General features: G+C 45.5%; 1 protein-coding gene across 2 annotated transcripts in view; it reads left to right on the top strand.

The window, feature by feature from the left end:
• LOC135215035 (contactin-like) overlaps nucleotides 1–27,809 on the top strand; it is a 145,626-nt gene that overhangs the window by 24,908 nt on the left and 92,909 nt on the right. For both annotated transcript variants that reach the window (XM_064249551.1, XM_064249552.1), the window contains exons 6-8: nucleotides 33–210; nucleotides 2,505–2,705; nucleotides 3,159–3,261. In XM_064249551.1, the coding sequence (XP_064105621.1) occupies nucleotides 33–210; nucleotides 2,505–2,705; nucleotides 3,159–3,261 (482 nt within the window). The remainder of the gene's footprint in view (nucleotides 1–32; nucleotides 211–2,504; nucleotides 2,706–3,158; nucleotides 3,262–27,809) is intronic.

Below are 27,809 nucleotides of genomic sequence, written 5' to 3'. Positions count from 1 at the left end.
ATGTCTAATAATGGTGTGGTGGATGCTTACAGGTTGACGACCGAGGGAAGTACCATTGTCGTGCCACAAGTGAGTTTGGCAGCGTTACATCAGAAAGTGTTCAGCTGTCATTTGCATATGTTGCTGAATTTAATCTGAAGAGGTCTGATGAACAAGGAAACCAATTTTGGGGCAAAGCCATATATTGTGACCCACCTCAGCACTTTCCTGGTTAGTAAAATAAAACCAAAGAATCTTCATGTATCATATAATAGCATAGTAAATACTATAGTAGAATTGATCAGTATAATTTTTAAGAATGTATAAGGCTCTTCTAACCAACAGTGAAGCATCCATGAAGATTGTTTGAAACTCATTGGTTCCTATGGAGATACAAACCTCCACCTTCTATATTGGAGTATCCTTTAGCATGACCTGGATCAGTTGATGAATTTTGTAAGAAGAAAATTAACTGGTTGGAGGTGGGGTAATAACCCTCATTCACCTTCCATTCTCACTCGGTTTCTTTGGCCGCAAGCTAGTGCGGACTTATTTCTCTCAACTATCAACCCTAAGTGATCTATGAAAACTTGGATGAGTACCCTGCTACTCTGCCTGCTTGCTTGTCTGTATATTTTGTACTTGTTGCTGCATTGTCATGAATAAAAAACACGATCAGTGCCATTGAAAGGGGCTTGAGCTGTAGCCGCACATCAAACCCTCAGAGGATGGGAATAGGCCTTCCAGATGTTAATCTTGAAAACTTCATTTGAAGGATAGTAGGTGGCCACCAGAATTGTTTCAGAGGGTGAAGGCCGTGAAGTTAGATCCCTTGCACTTGGTAAGTAAGTTGGACCAAGGTTGGTTGGGTGTGGTGGGGGGGTGGGGGGTTTGTTTAAGGTATAACAAGAATGGGGACAGTTGCAGAGGCCAATAGGGTAGAGGAAGATTCCTTGCCTGATAGTAGGGAAGATGTTGAAGGTGATGGTGGCCCTGGCATTTGTGTCTGTATAGGTTAGACAGGAGTTGGATTTAAACTGCTTACACATTGTTTCTTAATTCTTAATAATTGCTGTATCTGTGATCTGTGGAGCAGCTTTGTGGTGCAGTCCCATAGTGGCAAATGTGCAAGTGCCCAGAGGAGGACATGGGTTAAGTGGTCAAGTTGGCATCTTGAAGGGCTAGGCTGAATCACTTGGGCATAGGACACAACAGAATGTTGTGGCCCTGGGTGAGCTGTAAGGAGCAATACTACCAGTCTATCTTCTGTCTAGAGCACAAGCTGAACTTGAGTGGCTTGATCTTCAGTGAGACAGAGACCATCATTTCTGTATGCCTCTGTGCCTTCTTCTCCTGCGGTGTGCTCTTCAATGATACCCTTTCTTTTATTTTGGGAGAGGCAGGTAGGTACAGCAGAGGCCTGTTGCTGGCTGAAGAATCTAAAGACATGTTGATGGGAATCTTGGGTGTGTGGCTCGTGTATGCTTTCTTATGCTTGAATTTGAACCATGCTAACCAAACAGTCGTCTGCAGGGAGGACATAGAAGAGCTGCATTCCTGATATTGTAGTCCTTTACATGTGAATTTATGTATATTAAAACCCCTTGTAGGGTAGTAGTGCTGTCATTGCACCTCGTGCATTGCACTGAAGGCATTACTTAGGGTCTTTGCAGCATCCTTTTGGCCCCTAGAACCTCTTTCATTCCTTGTACCATACCTCTGTTCATGTATTCTTTCTTCCTTCTGACTTTTTACCTTCGCTTGACAGTTGTTTCGTAGTGCAATTGTGAAGTTTCTTCCTGTTACACCTTTACTTCCCCCTTATTGTTAGTTTCCTTTCCAGTGCTGAATAACCTCATAGATCCCAGCACTTGGCCTTTGGCCTAAGCTCTAGTCTCCCAGATTAAATCATCAGTAAACTTGGGGCAAAACTTCACCTTTAATCAGATCTCAGAAGGAACAAAGTGCAGATATGTAGATATGAACTTTTGAGAATTTAATTCAGCACCAAATACTACATAATTCCACATCAGTATGAAGTTAGAGAGAAGCAAAGTTTCATCAGCAAAAATTAAAATTTTAACCCAATAACCCTTTCTAGGGAAGTGAACAGATTTCCACATTGTGTACTGGCTAAATTGAAGGGTAAGTAAGCATTGATAATGTGAAACAAGAAGGAATCATCTATCAGTGAATAAGGGGCTTCAGAATGAAAGCAAATGTGAGAAAGTAGAGGCACAAAGGCAATCTAGGAAAGTACTGCAGATACGATACTATAAAGTTACATATTGGAAGGATTGGAATGCAGATGCAAGTGACAATAAGGTATCAGCTGGATGGAGGGGGTATGTTCTTTTCAGGATTGTGGTGCAACTATGATGATCAGTGGGTTGTAATGAACAATCTAAAGCAAAGTTTTGGAATTTGTTAAGTGTCCTTTTTATATAAGTGTAAGGGAGAAAAAAAAAAAATGGAAGGGGCCCTTGATAATTATATTGTCTAATAATTTTGATTTCGTTTTGCAGATGTGAGGTATTACTGGGCAAAGGGTTATTTCCCTAACTTTGTTGAAGAAGACAAAAGAACTTTGGTTTCGTTTGATGGCAATTTATACTTTTCTTATCTTGATTACATCGATAGTGGAACTTACAGCTGCAATGTTCAGAGTTCAGTGTCAGGAATTGGTAAAAATGGTCCTTTCTTCAGACTAGAAGTCTTTCCTCATCGTAAGTAATTACTTTTTATGTGCAGTGTGTAATGGATGTTTTCCTCAGATCTTAAAATGTGGCTTGTCAGATTTTAATTTGGGTAGGGTACTTGTCAAAGTTGTCATTTTGTTTTAAAAAAAAAAGTATAATTTGTCAGTTTCCAGATTGCTTTTCCATTGCATCTTTTACATTTTGCCACAGTAATAAAAATATTCCTTTTGCTATCTGTGCACTTTCTATTTTTATTTTTCATACATTATGACTTGTAATTTATTGAATTTTAATTTACAATAGATTTGAGTTGTTTGGGAAACAATTGCCCCAGAGAGGACCATGGAAATCTAATTGTTTTTTTGAAGCTTTTCAAAGGTTGATTGCAGGCTGCACTTGTGTACATGAATTATCTCTTGTGAAATGAATTAGATCAATTTATTTTTGGATGACGTTTTTATTAAACAATTATTTCCACAGCTAACTACCAGCAGCTGAAGTTCGCCAATAATTTCCCCAAGGCATTTCCAGAGTCTCCTGTTCGTGGGGGAGATGTGAGGTTGGAGTGCATTGCATTTGGCTAGTAAGTAAATAATTGTGAGTTGTGTTTTTATTAGATAGAGATTTCAATATTTGATGATTTTACTTATCCTTCCTGATTTCTTCCTCTAAAGCTACAGTGTTATCTACCCATAACATCCTTTGTGCATTTAGCTCTCCCATCGGTATCTTGTCGGAGTACAGCACTTGTGTATCTGCATCTGATAGCCTTTCCCAAAATTCTTCTTCATGATTGTGGCAAATAACCTGAAAACTCATCCATTACTTTCTTTACTATGACCATCTTAATCTTCACTGTTGTTTCATTTATTTACCCCAACTGAATCACATCTTCAACCACATCATCTTTAATTAGTAATGTCTTCTTTGTGTTGACTCGTCTCACAGCCATTCCACCAGGTTTTATGTTTCATCATATCATCACTACCTATGGATTTTGTGTCATCTCTCTTATACCTCATCTCCAGAATGATACATGTCAACCTTTCTACTCATCAGTTTGCTCCACATTTATACTTCCTTTCACAGTTGTTCCCATAATAATGTTTTTCATTTTCATTGAACTTGCCGTTGTTTTAATCTTTACCTCAGATTCTTCATGCCCCCACCTACTCAAAAATGCTTAATATGGATGGACAGTTTGTTTTGATTTTCAGAGAATTTGTTAGACATTTAATACGTAGGTACTTCACTACCATCCCTTGTGACATAGTTTCTGGTTATGAAGAATATGTTACTATACTTAAAATAAAACTCACTTTGTTTGAAAGCCACCCAAATTTCATTTAACAAGGCATGATAGCACAGGAATTTCCTTATTTAACCAAACCGTATATAGTACAGTAGACTTAACTTTTATCCAACATATAATGTGCCTTGTTTTACTGTTTATTTTGTTGGCAGAAACACATGGTGTCACAAATAGTAGTTGGCTTGAAGCAATCACTGTCACAAATAGTAGCTCGCTTGAAGCAATCACCCTGCTTATATCATATGACTCAAGTGAATGAAGTCTTCTTATAATATGTTTGTTCCGGTACGTATACAAACCATCGGTCCTTTACAATAGGAAGGTAACTAGCGGCAGCTGGAACGGTCGTAAGCTTCGAACAAGGGAGTTCGGTAGTTAACCCTCTTACGCCGAAGCCCTAAAAATCAAAACATCTCCCGTATGCCGGGCCCGGTTTGGAGTGAGCGCGGAAGCGTAAAAAATACTTTTTTCAAAAAATCACAGCACGCTTAGTTTTGAAGATTAAGAGTTCATTTTTGGCTCCTTTTTTTGTCATTGCCTGAAGTTTAGTATGCAACTATCAGAAATGAAAAATAATATCATTATCATATGTAAATAGTGCGATATATGATAGCGAAAAAAAAAAAATTCATACATAATTGTATTCAAATCACACCGTACAAAAAACGGTCAAAGCTAACAAGTTACTTTTTTTTCTTTGTATTGTACACTAAATTTCAATCATTTTGATATATAATACATTGTAAAACAATAAAAGCAACACCAGAAAAATATTATCACAAAATGATGTATGAATTCGTAACGCGTGGACGTAAAAAAGTTTTTTTCAAAAATTCACCGTAAATCTAAATATTGTTCTAGAGACTTCCAATTTGTTTCAGAATGAAGACAAATGATTGAATATTACGATACTGTAAGAGTTTTAGATTAGAATTGCAGATTTCGACCATTTAGGACGAGTTAAAGTTGACCGAATGTCGAAATGTTTATATATATATTTTTTTATATGCACATATTTCAAAGATGGGAAAAGCTACAACCTTCAATTATTTTTTATTGTATTCATCATGAATCTGCGCACATTTTGATATATGAAACTCTATTAAACGGCTAATATGAAAAGGAGCAAATATTAAGATAATGCGAGGAGGGGAGTAAATATATTTTTCAAAAATTCACCAAAAATCACAATATTGTTCTAGAGACTTGAAATTTGTTTCAAAATGAATATAAATGACTGAATATTACTAGGCCGTAAGAGTTTTAGCTTACAATTGCGTTTTTCAACTATTTCGGTAGAGTCAAATTTGACCGAACGTGGTTTTTTTTCCTATTTATCATGATTTATATGCAAATATTTAAAAAAAGAGAAAAGCTACAACTTTATATAATTTTTAGTTGTATTCTACATGAAATTGCGCACATTTTCATATATAAAACTTTATGTAACCGCTAATTTTAAATGGTGCAAACATTTCGACAATCGCACAAAAAAAAATTCCGATTTTTTCGGAAGAGTTACCGCGCGGACGTAAGGAAAATGTTTTTTTTTTTCATAAATTCACCATAAATCGAAATATTGTGCTAGAGACTTCCAGGTCGTTGCAAAATGAAGGTAAATGATTGAATATTACTATAATATAAGAGTTTTAGCTTACAATTGCGTTTTTCGACCATTTCGGTAGAGTCAAAGTTGACCGAAAGTTGAAATTTTTGCACTTAACGTTATTTATATGAAAATATTTCAAAACTGATAAAGGCTACACCCATGGGTTGTTTTTAGTTGTATTGTGCAAGAAATTGCGCACATTTCCATATATAAAACTTTATGTAACGGCAAATTTAAAATGGTGTAAACATTAGGACAATCGCACGAAAAAATTTATCGGAAGAGTTACCGCGCGAACGTAAGGAAAAAGTTTTTTCATAAATTCACCATTAATCGAAATATTGTGCTAAAGACGTCCAATTTGTTGCAAAATGAAGGCAAATGATTGAATATTATTATAATATAAGAGTTTTAGCTTACAATTGCGTTTCTCGACCATTTCGGTAGAGTCAAAGTTGACCGAAGGTTGAAATTTTTGCACTTATCGTTATTTATATGAAAATATTTCAAAACTGATAAAAGCTACAATCATGAGTATTTTTTTGTTGTAATTTAGATGAAATTGTGCACATTTTCATATATAATACTTCATGTAAAGGATAATTTAAAATGGTGCAAAAATTATGTCAAAGTGACGAAATAATTTCTGAGATGTGTCACTGATACTTTTTAGTGCGATAAGAAAGAAATTCGCGCTTGCGCGCCTGCGTAGCGATTGTAAACAAAACAACGCCTTGATCCGTGAACTCCCAGCATCCCCCAAGGCGCGTGATTCAAAAGTTTTTGGCTGGTAGGCCTATAAGTATTTTTCCGCGAATTTTTTAAAAAACTTTTTGAGTCGACGTATGATACGTCCATTCGGCATACGGGAGACATTTTGACTCGACGTTTAATACGTCCATTCGGCGTAAGAGGATTAACTGCTTGTCCGACAGTGCGTGCGCAGCGCGACTGGAAGGTGAAGAATCACTTTTGCTTTCGGCCGTGTGAGTGGAGGACGTGTTCAACCATCGCTCTCTGCTCGCTTCATCGTCGTACGCTTTGCTTTGTGCGGATTTTTTCTCCAACTTGGTTTGTTTGTGGTGAAAGTGAAATTGTAAGTACTTTTTTCATTTTTCATTACTGATTTAATTATGGATCAACCCTCAATAGAGCTATCCCCGCGCCCCCCCATCATCCGTGGAGTGTGCCCAGGAGTGGAGGGCCGCAAGTGTGGGGTGTTTCGCTCGTTTCCTGAGGTTGATCCACATATTCTGTGTGCTCGGTGCCGAGGGCGTGAGTGCTCTCTGGCCGAGCCGTTTAATATTTGTAATCATTGGTCGGAGGTGCAGTGGGTACTGTACGAGGGCAGGAAGAAGCGAAGGCCTGCCAAGGAGTCGTCGGAAAGCTCTCCCGCGACTCCCTTGGTAACCGATACTTCGTCTTCTTTCCTGCCCCCTGTTCAGCTCCCACGTATGGCGCCTTCCCCTTGGGGGGGGGGGTGGGTTCGAGGTCCTTCTCTTTGCCCAATCCGTCGAGCGTAGAGGAGGGCACTCGTTAACCCGACGTACAACTGTATTCGGGGTCTTCCGTTCGCTCAGGTGGGGAGGGGTCCCCCGAGGGGGTTCGGGGGAACCCTCCTGTGTACCCGACTGTTGCTTCCTCAGGTGCTTCGGCTGCGGGGGACAACCTTGGACAGGTGTGGGTGTTGTTGGGACTGCAGGGCATGCCAATTATCCAGGGGCTGCTCCAGCATCTGGCAGAGTCTAAACCGGTCACTCATGGAGCGATGACCACCACTACCACCACGATCTCGACCCCAGGGTACGCCGCCCCTCCTCACCTGGTTTATACCCCCCATGTGATGTCGGTGACACCTACGGCCTCCGTGCAGGGGCCGATTGCTGCCGCACCGAGGAGGGGCGTGCCGCCGCCGCCCGGGTTCTTCGTGCTGCCTACCCCGGACTTCCGCTGCCCAAAGAGCTCGCCCCTAGACCTGCCACCGGTACCTAGGATGTCGCTGGCTCCTGCCCCGTCTCCTGGAGTGCCTACGCTGCCTGCCGTACCTGCCGCTGCTGCTGTTCCTGCTGTTCCCGCACCTGCCGTCGTCGTCCCAGCCCGTGGTGTTGCTGCCCCAGATGCTGGTCCATCCGGACAGGTGCAGCCGGGCCCTGTTGCTTCGGCAACAGCAGCCCCGGCTCCATCCTGGATGGTGGACTTGACGTCTGTCCTGAGCCCCCTAAGAAGGCTCCCTCGGGAACTTCTAAGGGCCCGCCCCACTCTGGTGGGATGGGGGGCCCTTCCGCTGGTCCTCCTGCTCCTTCGGGAACGGGGCCCGTCTCTCCTTCCGCAAGGAAGAAGAAGACGGGGACCAGAGGAGTACCGGCTAACACCGGTACTTCCTCGCCTGGTGCTAGGGGCGCTGCCGCTACACCAGGTTCCGGCTCGGCCTCTCATTCGCAAGAGGTACCGAGTGTACGGTCACCCACGGGCAACCGTGCAGCCAAAGTCCAGACGCCCAAGTCCGCGCGGCGCCAGAACCGAGGCACAGAGCGGAAGGCTGGCGTGAGCTGCTCAGGTGACTCTTGCCAGGCCGGCAGCCGCTCTGGCAGCGGTCTGCCGGTAACCAGGGTTGACGTGACGGTCCCAGACCGGCCACGGGCTGAGGCTGGGAAGAGGTCCCCCCGATCGCAGTAACCAGCTTCGGCTGGTCCCAGCGGTTTGACGCCCCGCGAGGACACGCACCGTTCTCACCGCAACAGTGGTCTCTGCAGGTCCCCTGACTGCCGCTCCCACCGGGACCGGACGGATAGGGGGACCAGCAGCAGCTCCTCTGACGCACGAGACCGGGGGGCCGCTGTCCTCGGTCCAGCCGCTCGCCCCAGGTGAGCGGCGCGACCAGGCCACCGCGGGTTGGCGATCGCCTGCAGCCCCCCAAACCCACCGGTTCTGCCGGTGAGCGAGGGGGGAGCGTCAGGTCTGCCTCTCTTGTACTTTTAACTTCCTCGGGCTACACCGGGAAGAGCGAGGCTGCAAGGAGTGATCGCGAGGGACGTGCCCCTCGCGATCCTGCCACGACGCCCTACGTGCCAGGCATGGTCTTAGGATCGACCAGGTCATACGCGCGAGTGGCAGGAGGAGACCGAGAGGGGTCTGTCGCCGTTCCTCCTTCTGAAGGAGGAGGGTCTCGGGAGTCGTTCTTGTTGGAGGGGCTTGACGGTCCTACTCCTCAAGACGTGGTCACTCCCGAGATCCAGAGGAACTTTGCCGAGGTCATTGCGCTGATTCGTCAGCACAACGACCTCGGGGAAGGATCGTCGCTCCCACCTTCTGAGCCCACGTCCCGGCTCGAGTCGTTCTGGGGACCTAAAAAGGAACCCAGAACGACCGTGGGTCTGCCGCGATCGGAGCTGGCCGACTCAGTGCTGGACCAGGTGGACTCGCTTGTCTCCGGACAGGAGGGTTCGCTGAAGTCTGGCAGGTCGTCTAAGCTACTTCCTCCTCCTCTACTGCGACAGCGGCATTTCTACGTGCCTTCAGAAGATCCGATGCCACCCAAACTGGTTAACCCGGAGCTAGCCAGGCTAACTCCGGGAGTGTGTCTGCCAAGAGGCACTAGGCCTGGAATCCACCGATATGGCGGCTTTCTAGGCAGTCTCCTGGCTAGATCTGTGGTCCCTCACAGTGTCTAAAGTCGCAGCCACCTCCGGGAGTATTTCTCCTGAAGGGGACTCGGCTTTCAGGAGACTTTGCCAGTCTGGAGGTAGGGCCATTTCCTACCTCGCCCACCAGACGGTAAACCTGTGGGCCAACCTGGTACTTCGGCGTAGGGACGCAGTCCTCACCCGAGTATCCAGGGCGTGAGGCGGCTCTCGGACTTCGCAACGGACCTTTACGGAGTTCCTCCTCTCTCTTCCCAGGAGAGATGGTGGATGCTGCGGTGGAAAGGCGGCGCACTGATGACAGTGACCCCCTGGTACACCAGGCAGTTTCGAAGGCTTCTGGGCAGCCTCGAACTGCGGCCAAGCCTAAGAGTTTGGCTAGCGCTTCCTCGGCTGCTAAGACGGTTGCCCCGTCTAAGCCCCAAGGAAAGACTCTTTCCACAAGGAGGGGCAGGGAAGAAGTCGAAGAGAGGCAGGAAACGCTAGGGACGGCATTCCCCCTCACCTGCTGCCGGAAGTGGGGGGGTGCCTGGCGAGCCATTGGGCAACATGGCAGCGCTACGGTGCCGAGACCTGGATAGTAGACGTCCTTCGGGAGGGATATCTACTACCCTTCGAATCTCGGCCACCCCTCACCTCCAACCCGGTCCATCTTCAAACCTACGTTCCTGGAACATCAAAGGACGTAGCTCTTCGACAGGAGACCAAGACCATGCTGAGCAAAGGAGCTGTAGAGATCGTCAGGGATCAATCACCGGGCTTATACAGCCGCCTTTTCCTTTTGGAGAAGTCTTCGGGGGGCTGGCGCCCGGTGATAGATCTCTCTCCTCTGAACCGATTTGTTCGCCAGATTCAGTTCACGATGGAGACGGCACGTTCCGTGCTCGACTCCATCAGGGAGAATGATTTCATGCTTTCAGTGGATCTGAAGGACGCGTATTTCCAGATATCCGTCCATCAATCCTCCAGGAAGTACCTCCGCTTCAACCTCGACGGGACGGTGTACCAATTCAGGGCACTTTGCTTCGGTCTCTCAACCGCCCCACAGGTGTTCACGCGAGTGTTCACTCTGGTGTCTGCTTGGGCCCACTCAGTAGGGATACGTCTTCTGAGGTATCTCGACGACTGGTTAGTCCTGGCGAGCTCCCGCTCGCAGTTGCTACGGGACAGGGATCGACTTCTCGAATTCTGCCACAATCTGGGGATCGTGGTGAACTTCGAAAAGTCCGATCTCGAACCCAAGCAGAGGATGAAGTACCTGGGTATGCTGATCGACACAGTAGCAGGGCGAGTCTTCCCCGCAGACTCGCGGATCAGCAGATTAAGGGAGGCAGCCGACCGATTCCTGTCTCGGCAGGAACAGTCAGCTCAGCAATGGCAAGTCGTGATCGGCCACCTGTCGTCACTCGAGAAGTTAGTCCCTCACGGGCGTCTTCACCTGCGGTCTCTTCAGTGGAGACTAAAGGAGAGTTGGTCACAGGCAGAGGACCCACCGTGCTTCCCCGTGTCCCTCACGGAGGAGGTGAGGCAGGACCTAGCCTGGTGGCTGGAAGACAGGAACCTCTCAAGAGGAGTGCCTCTCTGCACTCCCCCCCAGAGATGCTGCTGTTCTCAGACGCATCCGAGGGATGGGGCGCACACCTGGAGGAGTTGCTGACTGCAGGAGTGTGGGACCATCACGACAAGCACCTTCACATCAATGTCCTGGAACTCAAGGCAGTGTTCCTCGCTCTCCAAGAGTTCCGGGACCGCTTGATGGGACACACGGTGGTGTTGATGTGCGACAACACCACGGTAGTGGCATACGTCAACAAACAAGGGGGCCTAGTGTCCCTCCCGTTGCACCAGTTGACAATGCAGGTGCACGAGTGAGCCGTGGCTCACTCGGTAGAGCTGTCAGCCCGCTACATTCCAGGCAAGAGGAATGTAGTAGCAGACAAGCTCAGCTGTCGGGATCAGGTGATAGGAACCGAAGGGTCCCTACACCAGGATGTGGCGGAAAGGCTCTTCATCCTGTGGGGGCGTCCAGTAGTGGATCTGTTCGCCACCCGGCACAACAGGAAACTTCAGGTTTTCTTTTCAGCCGTGCCAGACCCATGGGCAGCTGCAGAGGACGCTCTCCAACACCCATGGGACAACCTCTTCACCTACGCCTTTCCCCCGTTTAGCCTGATTCGCAAGGTGATCAGTCGAGTGCTGGCCACCCTGAATTTCAGGATGATCCTGGTGGCTCCATAATGGCCCCAGGCCGTTTGGTATCCGGACCTGCTGGCTCTGCTTGCAGAAGCACCGAGAGAGATTCCCCCTTGGCACAACCTTCTCGCCCAGCCACACATAGAACGGTACCACCGAGCAGTCCAGTCTCTACATCTTCACGGCTGGATGTTATCCACCATCTCTTGCGAGCGAGAGGCTTTTCTCGCAGCGTAGCAACAGAGATGGCTTGACACGTCAGACAGTCCTCTGCAGCTGTGTACCAGGGAAAGTGGGCCGTCTTCTGTGGTTGGTGTCGTAGACAGGGTCTATCTCCTCTCAGAGCCACTCTTCAGCAGGTAGCAGATTTCCTCATATTTCTTCGCTGAGAAAAGCTCCTCTCCGTCCCCACAGTCAAAGGATATAGAGCCGCCCTGGCCCTGGTCCTGAAACTGAGGGGAGTGGATATCTCGGACTCGTTCGAGATCTCCTTGCTAATGAGGAGCTTTGAAAGGTCTTGCCCACCCAGGGAACTCAGGCCCCCGGGGTGAGATGTGACTCTCGTCCTTAGGATTTCGACTTGAAGACCCTTCGAGCCACTCCGAGAGTCGTCAGACAGGGATCTGACCCTCAAGACCCTCTTCTTGCTGGCCCTGGCATTCGGTGTAGAGAGTAGGGGAACTTCATGGTCTGTCCTTCGACATTAAACATACCAGGGGATGGGGATCTGTGACGCTCGATTTCGTCCCGAACTTCGTAGCTAAGACTCAGAATCCGTCGATCCCTGACGACAGGTTCGAGTCTTTCACAATCCCCTCCCTATTGGACTTCACCAACAATGATTCGGATGAGATGCTGCTATGTCTTGTGAGGGCGCTACGACGCTATCTGAAAAGAAGTCGGCACCTCAGGCCTGAGTGTCGACGCCTCTTCGTTAGCACCGGGGTGACCAAGAAAGAAGTATCCAAGAGCACGCTTTCTTTCTGGCTGCGTGAGGTGATCAGGAGGGTGTACGAAGCTGATGGTAGCGACAACATCCGTATGCTTCAGCCGAGAGCCCACGAAGTCAGAAGCATTGGTCCTTCCCTTGCGTTCCGCAAGAACTTCTCCATGGCGCATGTCCTGAAGGCAGGGGTCTGGGCCAACCAGACCACCTTCACCACCTCCTACCTTCGGGATATTGCCCACAGGTCCTTGGATACTTTTTCCTTGGGACCCGTGGTGGCTGCTCAACACGTGTAGCTAACCCAGCCCCTAGCAGGCAGAACAGCATCGAATGTTGGTGTGACTGTAGAATGGCTGAGTGAATGAGAGTGTGACTGGCTCCTCTTCCCCATCTTTTTCTCCCTTTTACCTGTGGGCAGAGGGACACGGTCGTCACCCTGCTGGAAAGGATAAGATGCAGGTAAGCTACTCGACCGAGCCCCATCCTATCCCTTTCATTAGGGATAGGAGTGAATATCCTCCACTTCCCCCAATAAGGGGGCGGAAGTGGAAGCCAACAAGAGACAAACCCATAACTTTATGTTGCCTCTTGCAACAGGAACAAGTTCTTGCTTGCTAGTTTTAAGAGGTACGCTTGCCTCCCTCTTATTACTTGGGTCCAGAGGTCTGACCATTGATCCTGCGGTACATACCCCGATCAATGGGCAGAGGCTAGGATACCTCCTTTACTCTTACAACCAGGGAGGCAATCCAAGGTTGGGCGAACACCAGTCTGTTCTTAAGACTCAGATTCCTCCCACCAAGAAGTGAGTCTTCCTATTGTAAAAGGACCGATGGTTTGTATACGTACCGGAACAAATGGCAATTTGTCGAAAATTGCATTTTTCCTAACTATACAAACCTGAGGTCCTTTACATATAGTCCCACCTCATGCCACCCCTCACTCTGCATTTTTTCCTGGGCCTAAAGCAAAAGTGATTCTTCACCTCCCAGTCGCGCTGCGCGCACACTGTCGGACACGCAGTTAACTACTGAACTCCCTTGTTCGAAGCTTACGACCATTCCAGCTGCCGCTAGTTACCTTCCTATTGTAAAGGACCTCAGGTTTGTATAGTTATGAAAAATTCAATTTTTGACAAATTGCCATTTTCTCTTAAAGCCCAGTAACATTCTTTTTCTTGGCCATGGTGGTTCTTTAGATTACATTGCATCAGTTTCATATCATAACTATGTACAGATTCACCATTCATTTGAAATGTTCACAGGGTATATAATGTAAATCTTGAAATTAATCACCAGTACCCAAGGAACATTCTTTTTTCCCATTTTAAATCATATTTATTATTCATCAGCCATCACATGCAACATAACCTACCTTCATATCATGTGTATGCTTTTCTGCTTGCTCAAAAATAAACATAATATGAGCACAAATTGCTACTTGAAGATGTTACTTTGAGCTAACAATGGTTGCTTTCCTTAGCAGGTTCATATGCTGGTAAAATAAATGTGTATATCTTCAGTTTTTATAATATGATATGTATCTTCAGTTTTTCTATGAAAAGAGTATTGCAGATGTATTATTCATAACATATACTGAAGAGTTTTACAAATAGGCATGTATAAATCTGCTACTTCCAAATAATGACTAGTAAGGTTTGTGTTTAAGCCATTAACCAGTAAACAAAAATTTATAATATAATTAGGATTCCTTTATTGTTTATTGTTCACCATAACTTCCAAGTGCATACATAAATATACAGTATAGGCGGCCCTCGGTTAGCGGCAGGGGTTCCGTTCCTGGTCGCCAATGCTAAATGATTTTCGACGCTAAGCGATTTTAAAGCCTAGGCCGCTGCACACCTTCTTACGAAATTCTAGACCAGTTAACCCTTAACACCAAAGCGATACTTTAAAAATCGTCTCCCATATGCCGGTGGCGTTCGCGAGTGAGCACCGAAGTGGAAAAAATGTTTTCATACATTCAACTTCCCTGTCAGATATATACTTAGCTATAGACTCCGTCGTCCCCGACAGAATTTCGCGGCACATGCTGCAGGTAGGTCAGGTGATCTACCGCCCTGCCGCTGGGTGGCAGGAATAGGAACCATTACCATTCTATAACTAGTCGCCCGTAGTGTCAACATACGTTGTTGGTACCTCCTGACTTGATTTTCGTTTTTCATCGCCATCGATCTTCTGGGCTGTCTTTTGCAGGGAAGTACTGGGTCTCTGGTTTGGCATACGCTTTTATTAACTTTTTAATGAATTTGGCTTTGAAATTTAGAAGAATATATTGCGTGAAACTACTGAATTTTTCGGTAGACACTCACATAGTTTGCAAGAAGGGGAAATATTAATATTTATTCATAAATAAGTGTTAGAACTTGATTTAGGAAATATACAACTCTAATTTCCTACTTTAGGAAGTCATGAAAGCATATAACTAGATACGCTTCCTTTAGAAGCTTTAATAGCTCTTGTGCTAACGAGCAGTTAGAGTATTAACAGTACTAGTAGTTGTTGCATCCTCATCACCTTCTTACTCCACAGAAACTACAAATTTATATTTGCAAATTTGTAGCTCAAAATGCGAGCTCTTAAAAGGTAAGAAGTGAATATAGTGTTCCCAGTGCAGTGGAGGGTGCATCTGATCGGCTCTGTCTCGCTCCCAGGCCTAGACCTCTTCCAAGCTCCCAAGCCCAGAGGAGAAGGAATGTCGAAAGCCATACGGAGGTTTCAGAGAATCCCCACCGGTCAGGTGTCCCCTCGGCAGGTTCTGTAGTAACGTCCCAGACTGCCAAGGATAGCCATTGGAAAGGCATCCTCAAAAAGTGGAGGGTGCGTCTGATCGGCTCTGTCTCGCTCCCAGGCCTAGACCTCTTCCAAGCTCCCAAGCCCAGAGGAGAAGGAATGTTGAAAGCCGTACGGAGGTTTCAGAGAATCCCCACCGGTCAGGCGTCCCCTCGGCAGGTTCTGTAGAACGTCCCAGACTGCCAAGGATAGCCATTGGAAAGCTATCCTAAAACAGTGTGTTTTTCCCTTATTATCTAAACCTCCTTCCCCTCGGCGGGTAAGGAGGAGGGATATTCAGCGACGAAGATTCTTATGAAGATACAAGAACAAGTCTCGTCATTGGTATGAATATTGAGAAAGGACGGTTTCCTTCCAATCAAGAGATCCCGTCCAGTGGACGTGCAGAGGATGAAAACGGACCGATACGGACAGCTCCATCCAAGGCGCCTGCCAGGCGCCAGGCTCCAGGCAGGATTGAGGATCCATCCAGGTGCAAGGCGCCTGCCAGGATTGAGGATCCATCCAGGCGCAAGGCACCTGCCAGGATTGAGGATCCATCCAGGCGTGAGGCGCCTGCCAGGGGCGTCAGCCAGGCTCCAGGCGCCAGCCAGGATTGAGGATCCAGCCAGGCGCAAGGCGCCTGCCAGGTGCGGGGCTCCTGCCATGCGCCTGCCAGGCACAAGAAGCCAGCTGCAAATTAGCCACCAGCCAGGTGCCAGGATCTCCAGCCTCATCAGATATGGAGATAGAAATTGACCAGGAAGCTCCTCTTTGGAGACTTTTCACAGGATCAGCTTTCTACTGACAGGGACTTAAGATGTCGCACAGACGGCCGTCGCCCTTGTCAAGAGATTGCTGAGACTGTGGTGGGTCATTCGCAAGCACGAACTTCTCCTGATAGGGACGATAGTTGTCGCACAGGCGGCCGTCATCCTTGTCAGGATGGTTCTGATGTGGATAGGGGCATGGTGCGGAATCAGCCCTCCCCTGGCAGGGACTCTAGATGTCGCACAGGCGGCCGTAGCCCTTGTCAGGTTAGAGCTGGGACTGCTGAAAGCCCTTCACCTTGCGAAAGGAGGCACTCTCCTCCGGTTGCTCATTCTTCTCCCAACTTGACTGGACAGGAAATGGAAGATATATCGGAATTGGAAGCCAATAAGGGGCAGGTCTCTCAGTTGGTAAGACCTTAGCAACCCTTTTATTGAGAGAATTCGTTCATTACTAGTAAGAGGATATTAAAATCATCCTCCTTCTAAAATAATGCATCCAACCATTTCCAGAAAGAGTGGCAATCGTTTGGAAATTGGACAAGATTCGTACGAGCTTTCATTCATTGATTAGAGGCTCTTCCAGATAATAAGGCGTACAATACGGCCTTATCTCCAAGAGAATAAAAACTTGAGAGATTCTCTTCAATCCTCGGTTTTTCATTTGGGATCTCCTTCGGCTAATACTAATTCGTTTTTTATTGATTAAAAGAACGAAGAGAGTAAAATTTCCATTCTCTTGCTGCATCGGAGAGGAAAGAATGTAGTAAGAAAATTTGGTGTATACGACTACTGTATGGCAAGTCATATACAGGCGGCCCGCGGTTAACGGCGCAATCACTCAACGGCGAATCGGTTTTACGGCGGTTGTCAAAAATATTCATTAAAAAAATAAGGCATTTTAAAGGTATCTTTACGGCACAAATTTCAGTTAACAGCGCCGCTAAGCGCCGTTGTCTAACGAGTTCATACATATGTAGAAATGCGTTCAGACCATAAAGGTTATGCAAATTATATTAACAAATTTTATGGAGAGTTATTACGTAGGTATAGGGTAAAATATATGCCTCTGACGCTGCTCTATGCCGAAAATATCGAGTTACATAAGTGCAAATTTAGCTATAGGATGTGTCGATTCATAAATGTTCATGCTTTTCGTTTAAAATGTGTATGAAAATGTATTACGTGAAAGGCATTATTATTTCTGTACAGAAATATGATACAAAGGCAGCTTTTGAAACTGCCCTTCACGTTATCAAATACGATGTTTTTTTTCATGTTCTTTTTGTAAGCCGCCACCGCCTGCCGCTCTGCCGAAAATATCGATTTAAAAAAAGTGCAAATTAGCGATCGATGTGTCGATTTTATAAATGTTTATGCTTCTAAGTTTAAAATGTATATGAAAATGTACTACGAATAGGGTATTTTTATTTCTGTGCAGAAATATGATAAAAAGGCAGCTTTTGAAACTCCCCTTCAAGTTATCGACTACGTGTGTCGATTCATAAGTGTTCATGCTTTTGTTTAAAATGTATGAAAATGTATTACGTGAAAGGCATTTTTATTTCTGTACAGAAAAATATGATACAAAGGCAGCTTTTGAAACTGCCCTTCACGTTATCAAATACGATGTTTTTTCATGTTCTTTCTTGTAAGCCGCCGCCTGCCGCTCTTCCGAAAATGTCGATTTAAAAAAAGTGCAAATTAGCCATCGATGTGTCGATTTTATAAATGTTTATGCTTTTATGTTTAAAATGTGTATGAAAATGTACTACGAATAGGGTATTTTTATTTCTGTGCAGAAATATGATAAAAAGGTAGCTTTTGAAACTCCCCTTCAACTTATCGACTACGATGTTTTTTTCAAGTTCGTTCTTGTATGCCGCCGTCTGCCGCTCTTCCGAAAATATCGAGTTAAAAAAAAAAAAAGTGCAAATTTAGCGATCGATGTGTCGATTTTTCAAATGTTTAGCTTTTATGTTTTAAAATGTGTATGAAAACATATTGCGTAAAGGTATTTTCATTTTTGTACAGAAATAAGATACAAATTAAGGCAGCCTTTGTAACTAGGCTCCACGTTGTAAGGGGATGGGGGTTTTTCATGTTCGTTCTTGTCCGCCAGTTCCGAAAAATGCATTGTGTTATTTTCAATTAATTACGCATCTTTTCCATAAATCCTTTAAAAAGTTATACATTATTTCACTGTATCCAAGAATATTGTATGTATTCTCATATTATTGTATTTTAAAATACTACGGCAAACTTAAGCCAGTATTCCGCGGAGCGGCCAATGTTGTGGTTTGAAATCAGCTGAAGAATACGAGTCTGTTTCACAATAACGCAATTCTGAGCGAATGCTCTTGCTTCTAGTTAGCATAAACGAATATCTATATACTGACTTATATGAGACAAAGTTATTTTTCCATATACAGCGTGTTTTTAGTGGAAATATTTATTGAATATGTCTCGTTGTGAATGTGAACTACTATTTTTTTTTTTCGTTAACAGATTACGTTGGCGGCATGTTTATTGCGTAAAAAAATTACGTTGATTCCGTTCGCAATACGTAATCCTTTATATCATCGTAATACGAACTTTACGCTATTTATCTTATATCGGCGTGAACCAACAGTAAAATGTGTTCTTTCAAGCACAGTAGTTTTGATTAAAATGATTTTATCCCAATTTTATCTACAGTTGTGTGTGATGGCAGACGTTTACTGCAGTTTTATCCTTGTTGCCGATGTACGATAATAGTCATTAGCAGCTTGAACAGTTTTCTCAGCTTCAGTTATAACTAGGTTTTAAATTTAACGGTATATTTCCCGATTGATCTTTAATCTATATTGATCTCTGATCTATAGCGAATAAAGTTATTACATTAAGATATCTCAGTTCTATTCTATACATAACGCCATTTATAACAAATACGGTAATGTTGCACTGTAGTACGATGATCGAAATACAAGCCAAACAGATGTTATCCAGTTCGGTTGTACTTAGGAGAGAGAAAAAAAAAAAGTAGTTTCTCTTTCGGTTGTTCATGGCTGTACACGTTCACGCAACGAGTATAACGTTAACACCATACTTTCATCATTCTCTTTTGCTGTTATTGAACTTATGTAACTAGAAGATGGATAAAGTTAGACCATTGTAAATTGATCTCTCATAAAATCGAACTATCGTAAGACTAATGATCGTAACCTGAACACTACAGCTACCTGTACACTGTATAAACTTTATAATATCTTTACATACTTTAGACACCACATGTACTGTACAGTAATTTCTATAGTACTATACTGCATAAATATAATTTCACTTATTGCGCCGTTGTGGGATTACAGCGCCTTTGACTGGTCTATAGTTTCGAAAGAAGGTGTGCGGCGGCCGTAGGCTTTAAAATCGCTCAGCGTCGAAAATCGCTTGGCGTCGGTGGCCAGGAACGGAACCCCTGCCGCTAACCGAGGGCCGCCTGTATACGCATACCGAAGTTACCTTTGTGGTTTGCAACGAAATTATCTGTATCCTTACAGGAATTTCCTAGTAAGGACTATGCTTAAAGGGTTTGTTATGACAACACCTACTGAGCTTCGGTATTTAACGAAGGTTGTTTTGCTTAAATATGCATTATTGAGAGCTTCCTTAGGCTCGAGAATAATTTTATCATACTCCATCATTGAATGGAGTAACTGGCAACTCAGGAAGAATGCAGCGAGGCAGCGGATGGGACTGCTGTCATTGTAAGCCAACACAGTACCGTCTAGTTCTCGGTCATGAGCGGTTGGTTACATCTCTCTCTCCTACGGGATCAAATGGTTAACCGTATATCCCCCCCTACAATCATGGACTTAGCCTCGAATTGGGGGGAATTGTAGGCAAACATGAATAACATTGTCTTCGGTTTGCTAAGAAGTTCTCAATAAAAAGATCCCTTGTAACCTTTCGATACTGTTTACCGCAAGGTAACAGGATTATAGGAAAGAAATAGCAATATGATTCTAACGCAGCAGAGCAATATATTATATGATGCTCTCATGCTTACGAAAGCATAGTCTTATTAGAGAACATTCTCAGTGAGAATATGGAGGAATTTGTTGGAAACCATTTTTCTTCGTGATAGAATTTTGTTCCCCTGAATGGGCTATATTAAGCTTATCAAGTTCTTCCTACCAAGAAACAGAAATAATATTTGAGAGGTTGCCGGGTACCAGGACAGAGGTACAGATGTCCTGGCGTATATTCTAAAGAATCACACCAGAGGCAGAAGCAAAATAGTGGACTTGATAATTTCTCGATATAGCGAGTTATTAATCGAAGGGTTCAGTAGCCTCTCTGACAGCAGGCTCGGTAACGGCACGGTTCATTCCTGATTTCGTTCCCCGTCTAACTTGAAGGGGGTTCGATCCCAAGGAGGTACGAAATGATTCAAGTCAATTAGGCCAATTCCACAGATCTCTCATATTTCAAGAAGCATTGAGAATCTCTTTTTTTTCGCCCCTGTTTGCGTTAACAAGAGAGAACCTGTTTGGAACACGGACACGGAACGTAACGATCCTTAAGAGGTTCGCTGCACAATGTTGCACGTCTGTGAGAATCTTCTCAATCGACGATAATAACTATTAACGTCTGTATAAGCTGAGTTAGAAAGAGAGTTGTGGAAACCTGCGATACGTCTTCATAGATCTTTTCGCAAAGTTGAAAACGAAGAGACTTCCTCTAGACTGCCTCTTTATCCTCGAACCAAGAGAGGCAGCAATATACGCCATCCTTTATTTTGAAAAGGGAAATAAACATTAGTATTTTTTTTTCACCAATATATAAATTCTTAATGGACGTATTAAGATATTTACTGGCGTAAGGGGAAGAGAGGATGATGCCTTTTGCCCCATTTTTGCCTTCGGGAAGCTGGATTCACAGAGGTCACGTCCTTCTTACAGCACTTTTATAAAGGCTTTCACAAGAGAGGCAGTCTACTCTATCAGCCTCACTTAGAAAGGTAGTACCTCAAAAAATCCTCTACACTCTGAGTCTGTCTACGTGCAGACTGACGAGAAGTGATAGGGTTGAGAGGATTTTGCAAGGTGAATGACAAATGTCATGGAAAAGACATAGAAGTGCTGCAGATCGTGCTGGATTGAATGAGGAAACTGTCCTCTTCCAATACCTCTGTGACCCACATAGCCGTTTTCTTCCCTTTCTGAGAGAAGAATCATCTTTGTATTTATATCTGCTATCACAGATTACAGTAGCAGGCTATACTCTATCTTTACAAAGGAACTTGAAGATAACAGAGGACTAAGTTCCTCGGGATCTTACACGATACCTCGAGACAACCAACAGTAGGACATTATGTACTTCGAGTTGGAATCTTTTCTTGGTCCTCAGATTCCTTGTTCCGACAAGTGGGAACCTCCTCATCAAGCTTCTTTTGAAATCTTATGAGAAAATTCATTTTTTCTCTTGGCTCTAACAACTACCAAGAAGACAAGTGAATTTAAGTTATGAGGTCTCGCATCGGATTCAATGGAGGCTCGACTATTGGTTCTTACCATCACATTATTTCTGGGATCGCCCACTTTCAGCTCAGAGTCATCTTCAACTTCCAGACCTCCTTCCCCTCCTTCGGACAAGGAGAGGGAAGATTCTACAATGAGAGACTTCCTTGACAGGCAGGAATAAAACTCGTCAGCAACGGAAGTATTCACGAAGGATCCTCCTCGGAAGAAGACTCGTCTCTCTCGTCCTATTAAGATAGCCAATCGTCTACGGGACGTGATTGGCTCCAAGCTCCTCCCCTGGTCCTAGGCCAAAGGATCCAGGTAGAAGAGAACCTTCCACCCTTCTCCAGTCTCCGGACAAAATATTGTCTGTTTTTTGTTCAGGATCTTCGGACAATGAAGCGCCAGCCAGACGCCAAGTGCCAAACAAGCGAAAAACGCTAGAGGCAGACAGCTCAAATGAACGAGTTTATTGTCTGATGCGGAGAAGGAGTGGACCACCAACCTGGCACAAAAGCGCCAAAGGGGAACATATCGGACAGGTGAGAGTGTCCGATGTGGACATTGCCAGCCAGCCTCGAGACTCCAGCCAAGCTCGAAGCTCCAGCAAGTGGGGAGGAGCCAGCCGGGCGCCAGGCGCCAAAAAGCGCCAGCCAGGAGCCAGGCGCAAGGCTTCATCCAGAAGAGAGCCATATTAAAGAACACCCTGGTCTTCTTGGAGACAAGTGTGATCTCTAAAGCACTTCATAAGTGACTTGATGATTCCTTCAGAGAGCTGAGAATTAAAAGCGCATGAAGTGCGAGCTTTTGCGAATTCTTGTTCTTTCTATAACAATATGTCATAAAGGACATATTAGCTGTCACATACGGGAGATGCAACTCTGTGTGGACTTTCCATTACCCGAAGGATGTCAAGTTAACCTACGAGAGATCCTTCTCTCTTGGTTTATACGTGTCTGCGGATACGTTGCTGGGATAGGGAGCCGATACTGATCCTTAACTAGTGAGTTAAATTTATTTAACATGGTGTTTTTTCTTTGGGTTGTTTGAAAGGAGTTTGGGGATAACTTTTCAAATTAAGCACTAACCCTCGTGTTAGGATCAGGTGATCGGGATCGGTGTTGTGCTCCTTAATTATGCCACTAGGCATAGGTGTATTGTCATGTAAGTGGATAAGACCCCATTGACAAAGGCCATCAGGTTCTGTCGAGTAAGTGGATAAGACCCCATTGACAGTCCCACAAGAACTCTTAGCCATAGGTCACATCCTCGCTGAGGCTCTTGAGACGAAGCAGACTCCTAAGCAATAGCTAGGAAGTCAACCCTCCGTCTAAACAAATAGAAACCAAGGTTTTTATGCATTCAACTTACCTGTCAGATATATACTTAGCTATAGACTCCATCGTCCCCGATAGAAATTCGAATTTCGCGGCACACTCTACAGGTAGGTCAGGTGATCTACCGCCCTGCCGCTGGGTTGCAGGAATAGGAACCATTCCCGTTTTCTAAGACAGATTTTCTCTATCGGCCGTGACATCAACATTGTTGTTGTTCCTCCTGATTTGATTTTCGTGTTTTTTCATCGCTATTGATCTTCTAAACCGGTTGTTTTGGTGACGTATTGGATCTTTGGTTGGGCATACTCTTTCATGGACTTATTTGGACTTGGTTTTTGGATTTTTCTCATAATGTCAGACTCTAGCTTTGCGGTTAGAAGACAGTGTGTAAATGAGGGATGCATGGTGAGGCTACCGAAAGCTTCGGTAGATCCTCACACAGTTTGTAAGGGGTGTAGACGGAATGAATGCTCTGTATCTAACACCTGTGATGAATGTATAGGTTTGAATGAGGAAGAGTGGAAGAATTTAAATTCCTATTTAAGGAAATTGGATATGGATAGGGCTAGGAAGGCTTCCTCCAGAAGCGTAAGTAGGTCTCGTTCTAACGAGTCAATTAAATTAACACCTAACCCTAAACCTGTATCATCTTCCTCATGTACTACTAAGACTGCAAATCCAGCAACGGAAATTGCAGATCTTAAAGCTGCACTTCAAAGGATGGAACGTCAAATGCTAACTTTACAAGGTAAGCGCAGTGATCGTGACGTAAGTGTCCCCAGTGCAGTGGAGGGTGCGTCTGATCGGCTTCATCTCGCTCCCAGGCCTAGACCTCTTCCAAGCTCACAGGCCCAGAGGAGAAGGAATGTCAAAAGCCTTACGGAGGTTATGGAGAATCCCCACCGATCAGGCGTCCCCTCGGCAGATTCTGTGACGACCCGAACTGCCAAGGATCGCTATAGAAAAAGCATCCTAAAACAGTGTTTTTCGTCATCAGATTCTTTACCTAATGTAAGGGGCTGGAGTTCGGATGAACTGTCACGCCCCTTAAAAAGGAGTTGGAAGGCTCCAACGTTGGATTCTAGCCCTGAGCTTTTCTCTGATGGATCCCCCTGCGAAAGGAAGAAAACCAAGTTGATTCCTATGCGCAACTCGGAGTCCCCTTCCTCCTCTAGACCTCCTTCACCTGCATCGGAAAAGGAAAAAGAGAATGCTGCTGCAAAACTCCTACTAAATGTACAGGAGCAGCTCTCCGCTTTAGTAGGAGTTTTTACGAAGGAGGCTCCCAGAAGAAAGGACTCTTTCCTTCCGATAAAGAGAACTAAAGGAAGAAAAGAAGGCTCTGACACAAAAATTGCGGATTCTTCTCCTCGGACAAGTAGGAAGAATACGCCAAAAGCGCCAGCCTGGTGCAATGCGCCAGATGCGCCAGAAGAGCCAGAGGCACCAGAAGCGCCAGAAGTGCCAGCCTGGCTCAATGCGCCAGAAGCGCCACCCTGCCGAAATGCGCCAGAAGCGCCAATCTGGCGCAATGAGCCACAAGCGCCAACCTGGCGCAATGCACCACAAGCGCCAGCCGGGCGCAATGAGCCACAAGCGCCAGCCAGGCGCCAGAATATACGAACTTCTTCCAAACGACATTTGAACCAAGAGGATTTGTCTAGCTTTCGGAAGGATAAGCCCTTACCTGGCAGGGACTCTAGATGTCGCACAGGCGGCCGTAGCCCCTGGCAGGATAGGGTTGTTCCCATTGAGAGCGATAGGAGAGGACATCCTTCTTCTGACAGGAGAGAAAGATGTCGCACAGGCGGCCGTCGCTCTTGCCAGGAGAAGGAAAATGTCTTGTTGCAGGATCAACCTATCTCTCGTAGGGACGCAAGTTGTCGCACAGGCGGCCGTCGTTCTTGCGAGAGTGGGGCAGATGTTGCGAGGGACTCATCTCCTATCGAAAACAAACAATCCTCTTCGGAAATTGAATTGGATTTGGAAGAAGTTTCGGATTCGGAAGATCATACGGCTGCAGGCTTGTCGGATTATAAGACGCTAGCAGCCCTCTTACTTCAAGAATTTGGGGACTCATTAAGCCCTACTGCTCCGCCTTCTCCGAGGTCTTTGTTTACCAGCACTAAGGTCTCAAAATCATCTTCTTTCATCAAGATGAAACCAACCATTTCTATGAATAGGGCTCTTCGGTTTGTAGAAAATTGGTTTAAATCCAAGGAGAAGGCGGGGAGGACCGTCTTTGCCTGCCCTCCTTCCAAACTTGCAGGAAAGAGAGGAATCTGGTATGAGACGGGAGAATCACTGGGTCTAGCGCTCCCGGCCTCTGCCGAAGCAGATTTTTCAAATCTGGTTGACTCTTCAAGGAGACAAGCCTTGTCATCGGCTAAGATCACATTGGGGACTTCAGAGATGGACCATCTCCTCAAGGGATTGTTTCATGTCTTAGAAGTTTTTAACTTCTTAGACTGGTCCCATGGGGTGTTGGCCAAGAGAACTCAAGAGACGGAGTCTCTTAGCCCAGAAGTCCTTCATAGTGTACTGTCCTGTATGGACAAAGCGGTCCAAGATGGATCAGGAGAGGTGGCCTCGCTCTTCGGAACTGGAATTCTGAAGAAAAGAACTTTGTTTAGTTCCTTTCTAACGAAAGCAGTGACTCCTATCCAGAGGTCATCTCTTCTTTATGCTCCTCTTTCAGATCAATTGTTTCCTTCACAATTAGTGAAGGACATTTCCCATTCTTTGACAGAAAAGGCCACACAAGATCTCTTGGCCCAATCTGCAAAGAAAGCAAGGACCTCTGTTCCTGTAAAGAGAGAGACTCGTACACCTCAACAGCCCTTTCGAGGGAGCTCCTCTTCCAAACCCTCCTTTAAGAAGAGAGGAATACAGAAGAGAGGTAGGTCTGCATTCAGACCTATCAAGAAAGCTAAATGAGACTCCAGTCCTTCAAGCACCGGTAGGAGCCAGACTTCGAAAATTTTCCGAAGAATGGACTCTGAGAGAGGCAGAAAGATGGTCCCTTTCAGTAGTAACGAAGGGATATCTTATCCCCTTTCGAGACAGTCCTCCCTTAACAACGATCCCGAGGGAACTGTCAGCCAAATACAGGGACCCTGCCAAGAAAGAAGCATTGGTACAACTGGTAGAACAGATGTTGCAAAAGGAGGCTATCGAATTGGTCCGGGATCCGCATTCCCGAGGATTCTACAACCGTCTTTTTCTGGTTCCGAAATCCTCGGGAGGGTGGAGACCGGTCCTGGATGTGAGTGCATTGAACCGATTCGTAGAGAACACAAAGTTCTCTATGGAAACATCCAAGTCGGTTCTTGCGGCTCTTCGTCCCGGAGATTGGATGGTCTCCTTGGATCTACAAGACGCTTACTTTCATGTTCCCCTGCATCCCTCATCGAAGAAATATCTTCGATTCATGATGCAGGGCAAAGTATTCCAATTCAGGGCCCTGTGCTTCGGCCTGTCTACGGCTCTTCAAGTGTTCACGAGACTAATGACGAATGTTGCGAAATGGCTACATCTAGAAGGGATAAATATATCTCTTTACCTAGACGATTGGCTAATAAGAGCAAAATCGGAACTTCAGTTGATCCCCAGACAGAACATAGTCTATCTGGGGATACAGATGGATTCTCGGGGTTTTCGGATTTTTCCATCGCAAGAGAGAATTGCTCGAGGCTTAGAAAAAATCTCGAACTTCTTAGGGAAGGAACGGACCTCGGCGAGGGAATGGCTCAGTCTGTTGGGCACCCTTTCCTCGTTAGAGCAGTTCATTTCCCTAGGGAGATTGAATCTCAGACCTCTGCAGTTCTATCTCAGACAAATGTGGAGTCAAAAGACAGGAGAGCTGTCAGACTCATTTCCCATTCAACAGGGGATAAAGTCAAACCTGAAGTGGTGGTTAACCCCCTTAATAAAAAACGAAGGAGTGTCCCTCTTGATTCGGAACCCTCACCTAGTGTTGTTTTTCGATGCCTTGGAAACAGGTTGGGGAGCAACACTGGGTCCAAAGGAAGTGGCAGGTACCTGGACCAAGGAACAGGCTACACTGCACATCAATGCGAAGGAACTCCTGGCCATTCATCTAGCCCTGGAATACTTCGAAGCGGAAGTCAGGGGAGTGGTAGTCCAAGTCAATTCGGACAATACCACAGCTCGGGCTTACGTCCGGAATCAAGGGGGCACTCACTCTTTCTCACTGTACGAAATCGCGAGAGATCTATTGACCTGGACAGAGGAACAGGGCATAATACTGCGGACAAGGTTTGTTCAGGGAGTAAAAAACTTAAGGGCAGACAGGTTGAGCAGAAAGGACCAAGTACTCCCGACAGAGTGGATGCTCCACTCAGAAGTCTGCAGACAACTGTGGTCCCTCTGGGGAAGACCTCAGATCGACCTGTTTGTCACATTCCTCTCCAGGAAGATAGACAACTTCTGCTCTCTAGAAGAAGATCCCAGAGCCAAGGCGATCGATGCTTTCCTCATGGACTGGTCAGGCATAGACGCCTACGCCTTTCCCCCATTCAAATTGCTGGGGGAAGTGCTAAGAAAGTTTGTGGCATCGACGGGAACAAGATTAACTCTGATTGCTCCCTTCTGGCCTTCCCGAAACTGGTTCACAGAGGTACTGGAATGGACGGTGGACTTCCCCAGATCTCTACCAAAAAGGACAGATCTGCTCAGACAACCCCACTTCGAGAGGTTCCACAAAAACATCCAAAGTCTCTCCCTGACTGCCTTTCGACTATCGAAAGACTGGTCAGAGCGAGAGGCTTTTCGAAGAAAGTTGCAACTGCAATTGCTAGAGCCTGCAGAGCCTCTACCTTGCGGGTCTACCAATCGAAGGGGTAAAAGTTTTTCCGTAGATGGTGTAGGTCGAAGAAGCTGTCCTCTTCCAATACCTCTGTGACCGAAATCGCCGATTTTCTCCTCTTCTTAAGAGAAGAGTCGAAGTTGGCTGTATCCACTATCAAGGGATATAAGAGCATGCTCTCAGCTGTTTTTAGAAACAGGGG

Source organism: Macrobrachium nipponense, chromosome 19 (genome assembly GCF_015104395.2).
Source record: "Macrobrachium nipponense isolate FS-2020 chromosome 19, ASM1510439v2, whole genome shotgun sequence".
NCBI classification, from domain to species: Eukaryota; Metazoa; Arthropoda; class Malacostraca; order Decapoda; family Palaemonidae; genus Macrobrachium; species Macrobrachium nipponense.
The sequence above is the reverse complement of the archived record's forward strand: the minus strand, read 5'-3'. Positions and strand labels throughout refer to the sequence as shown.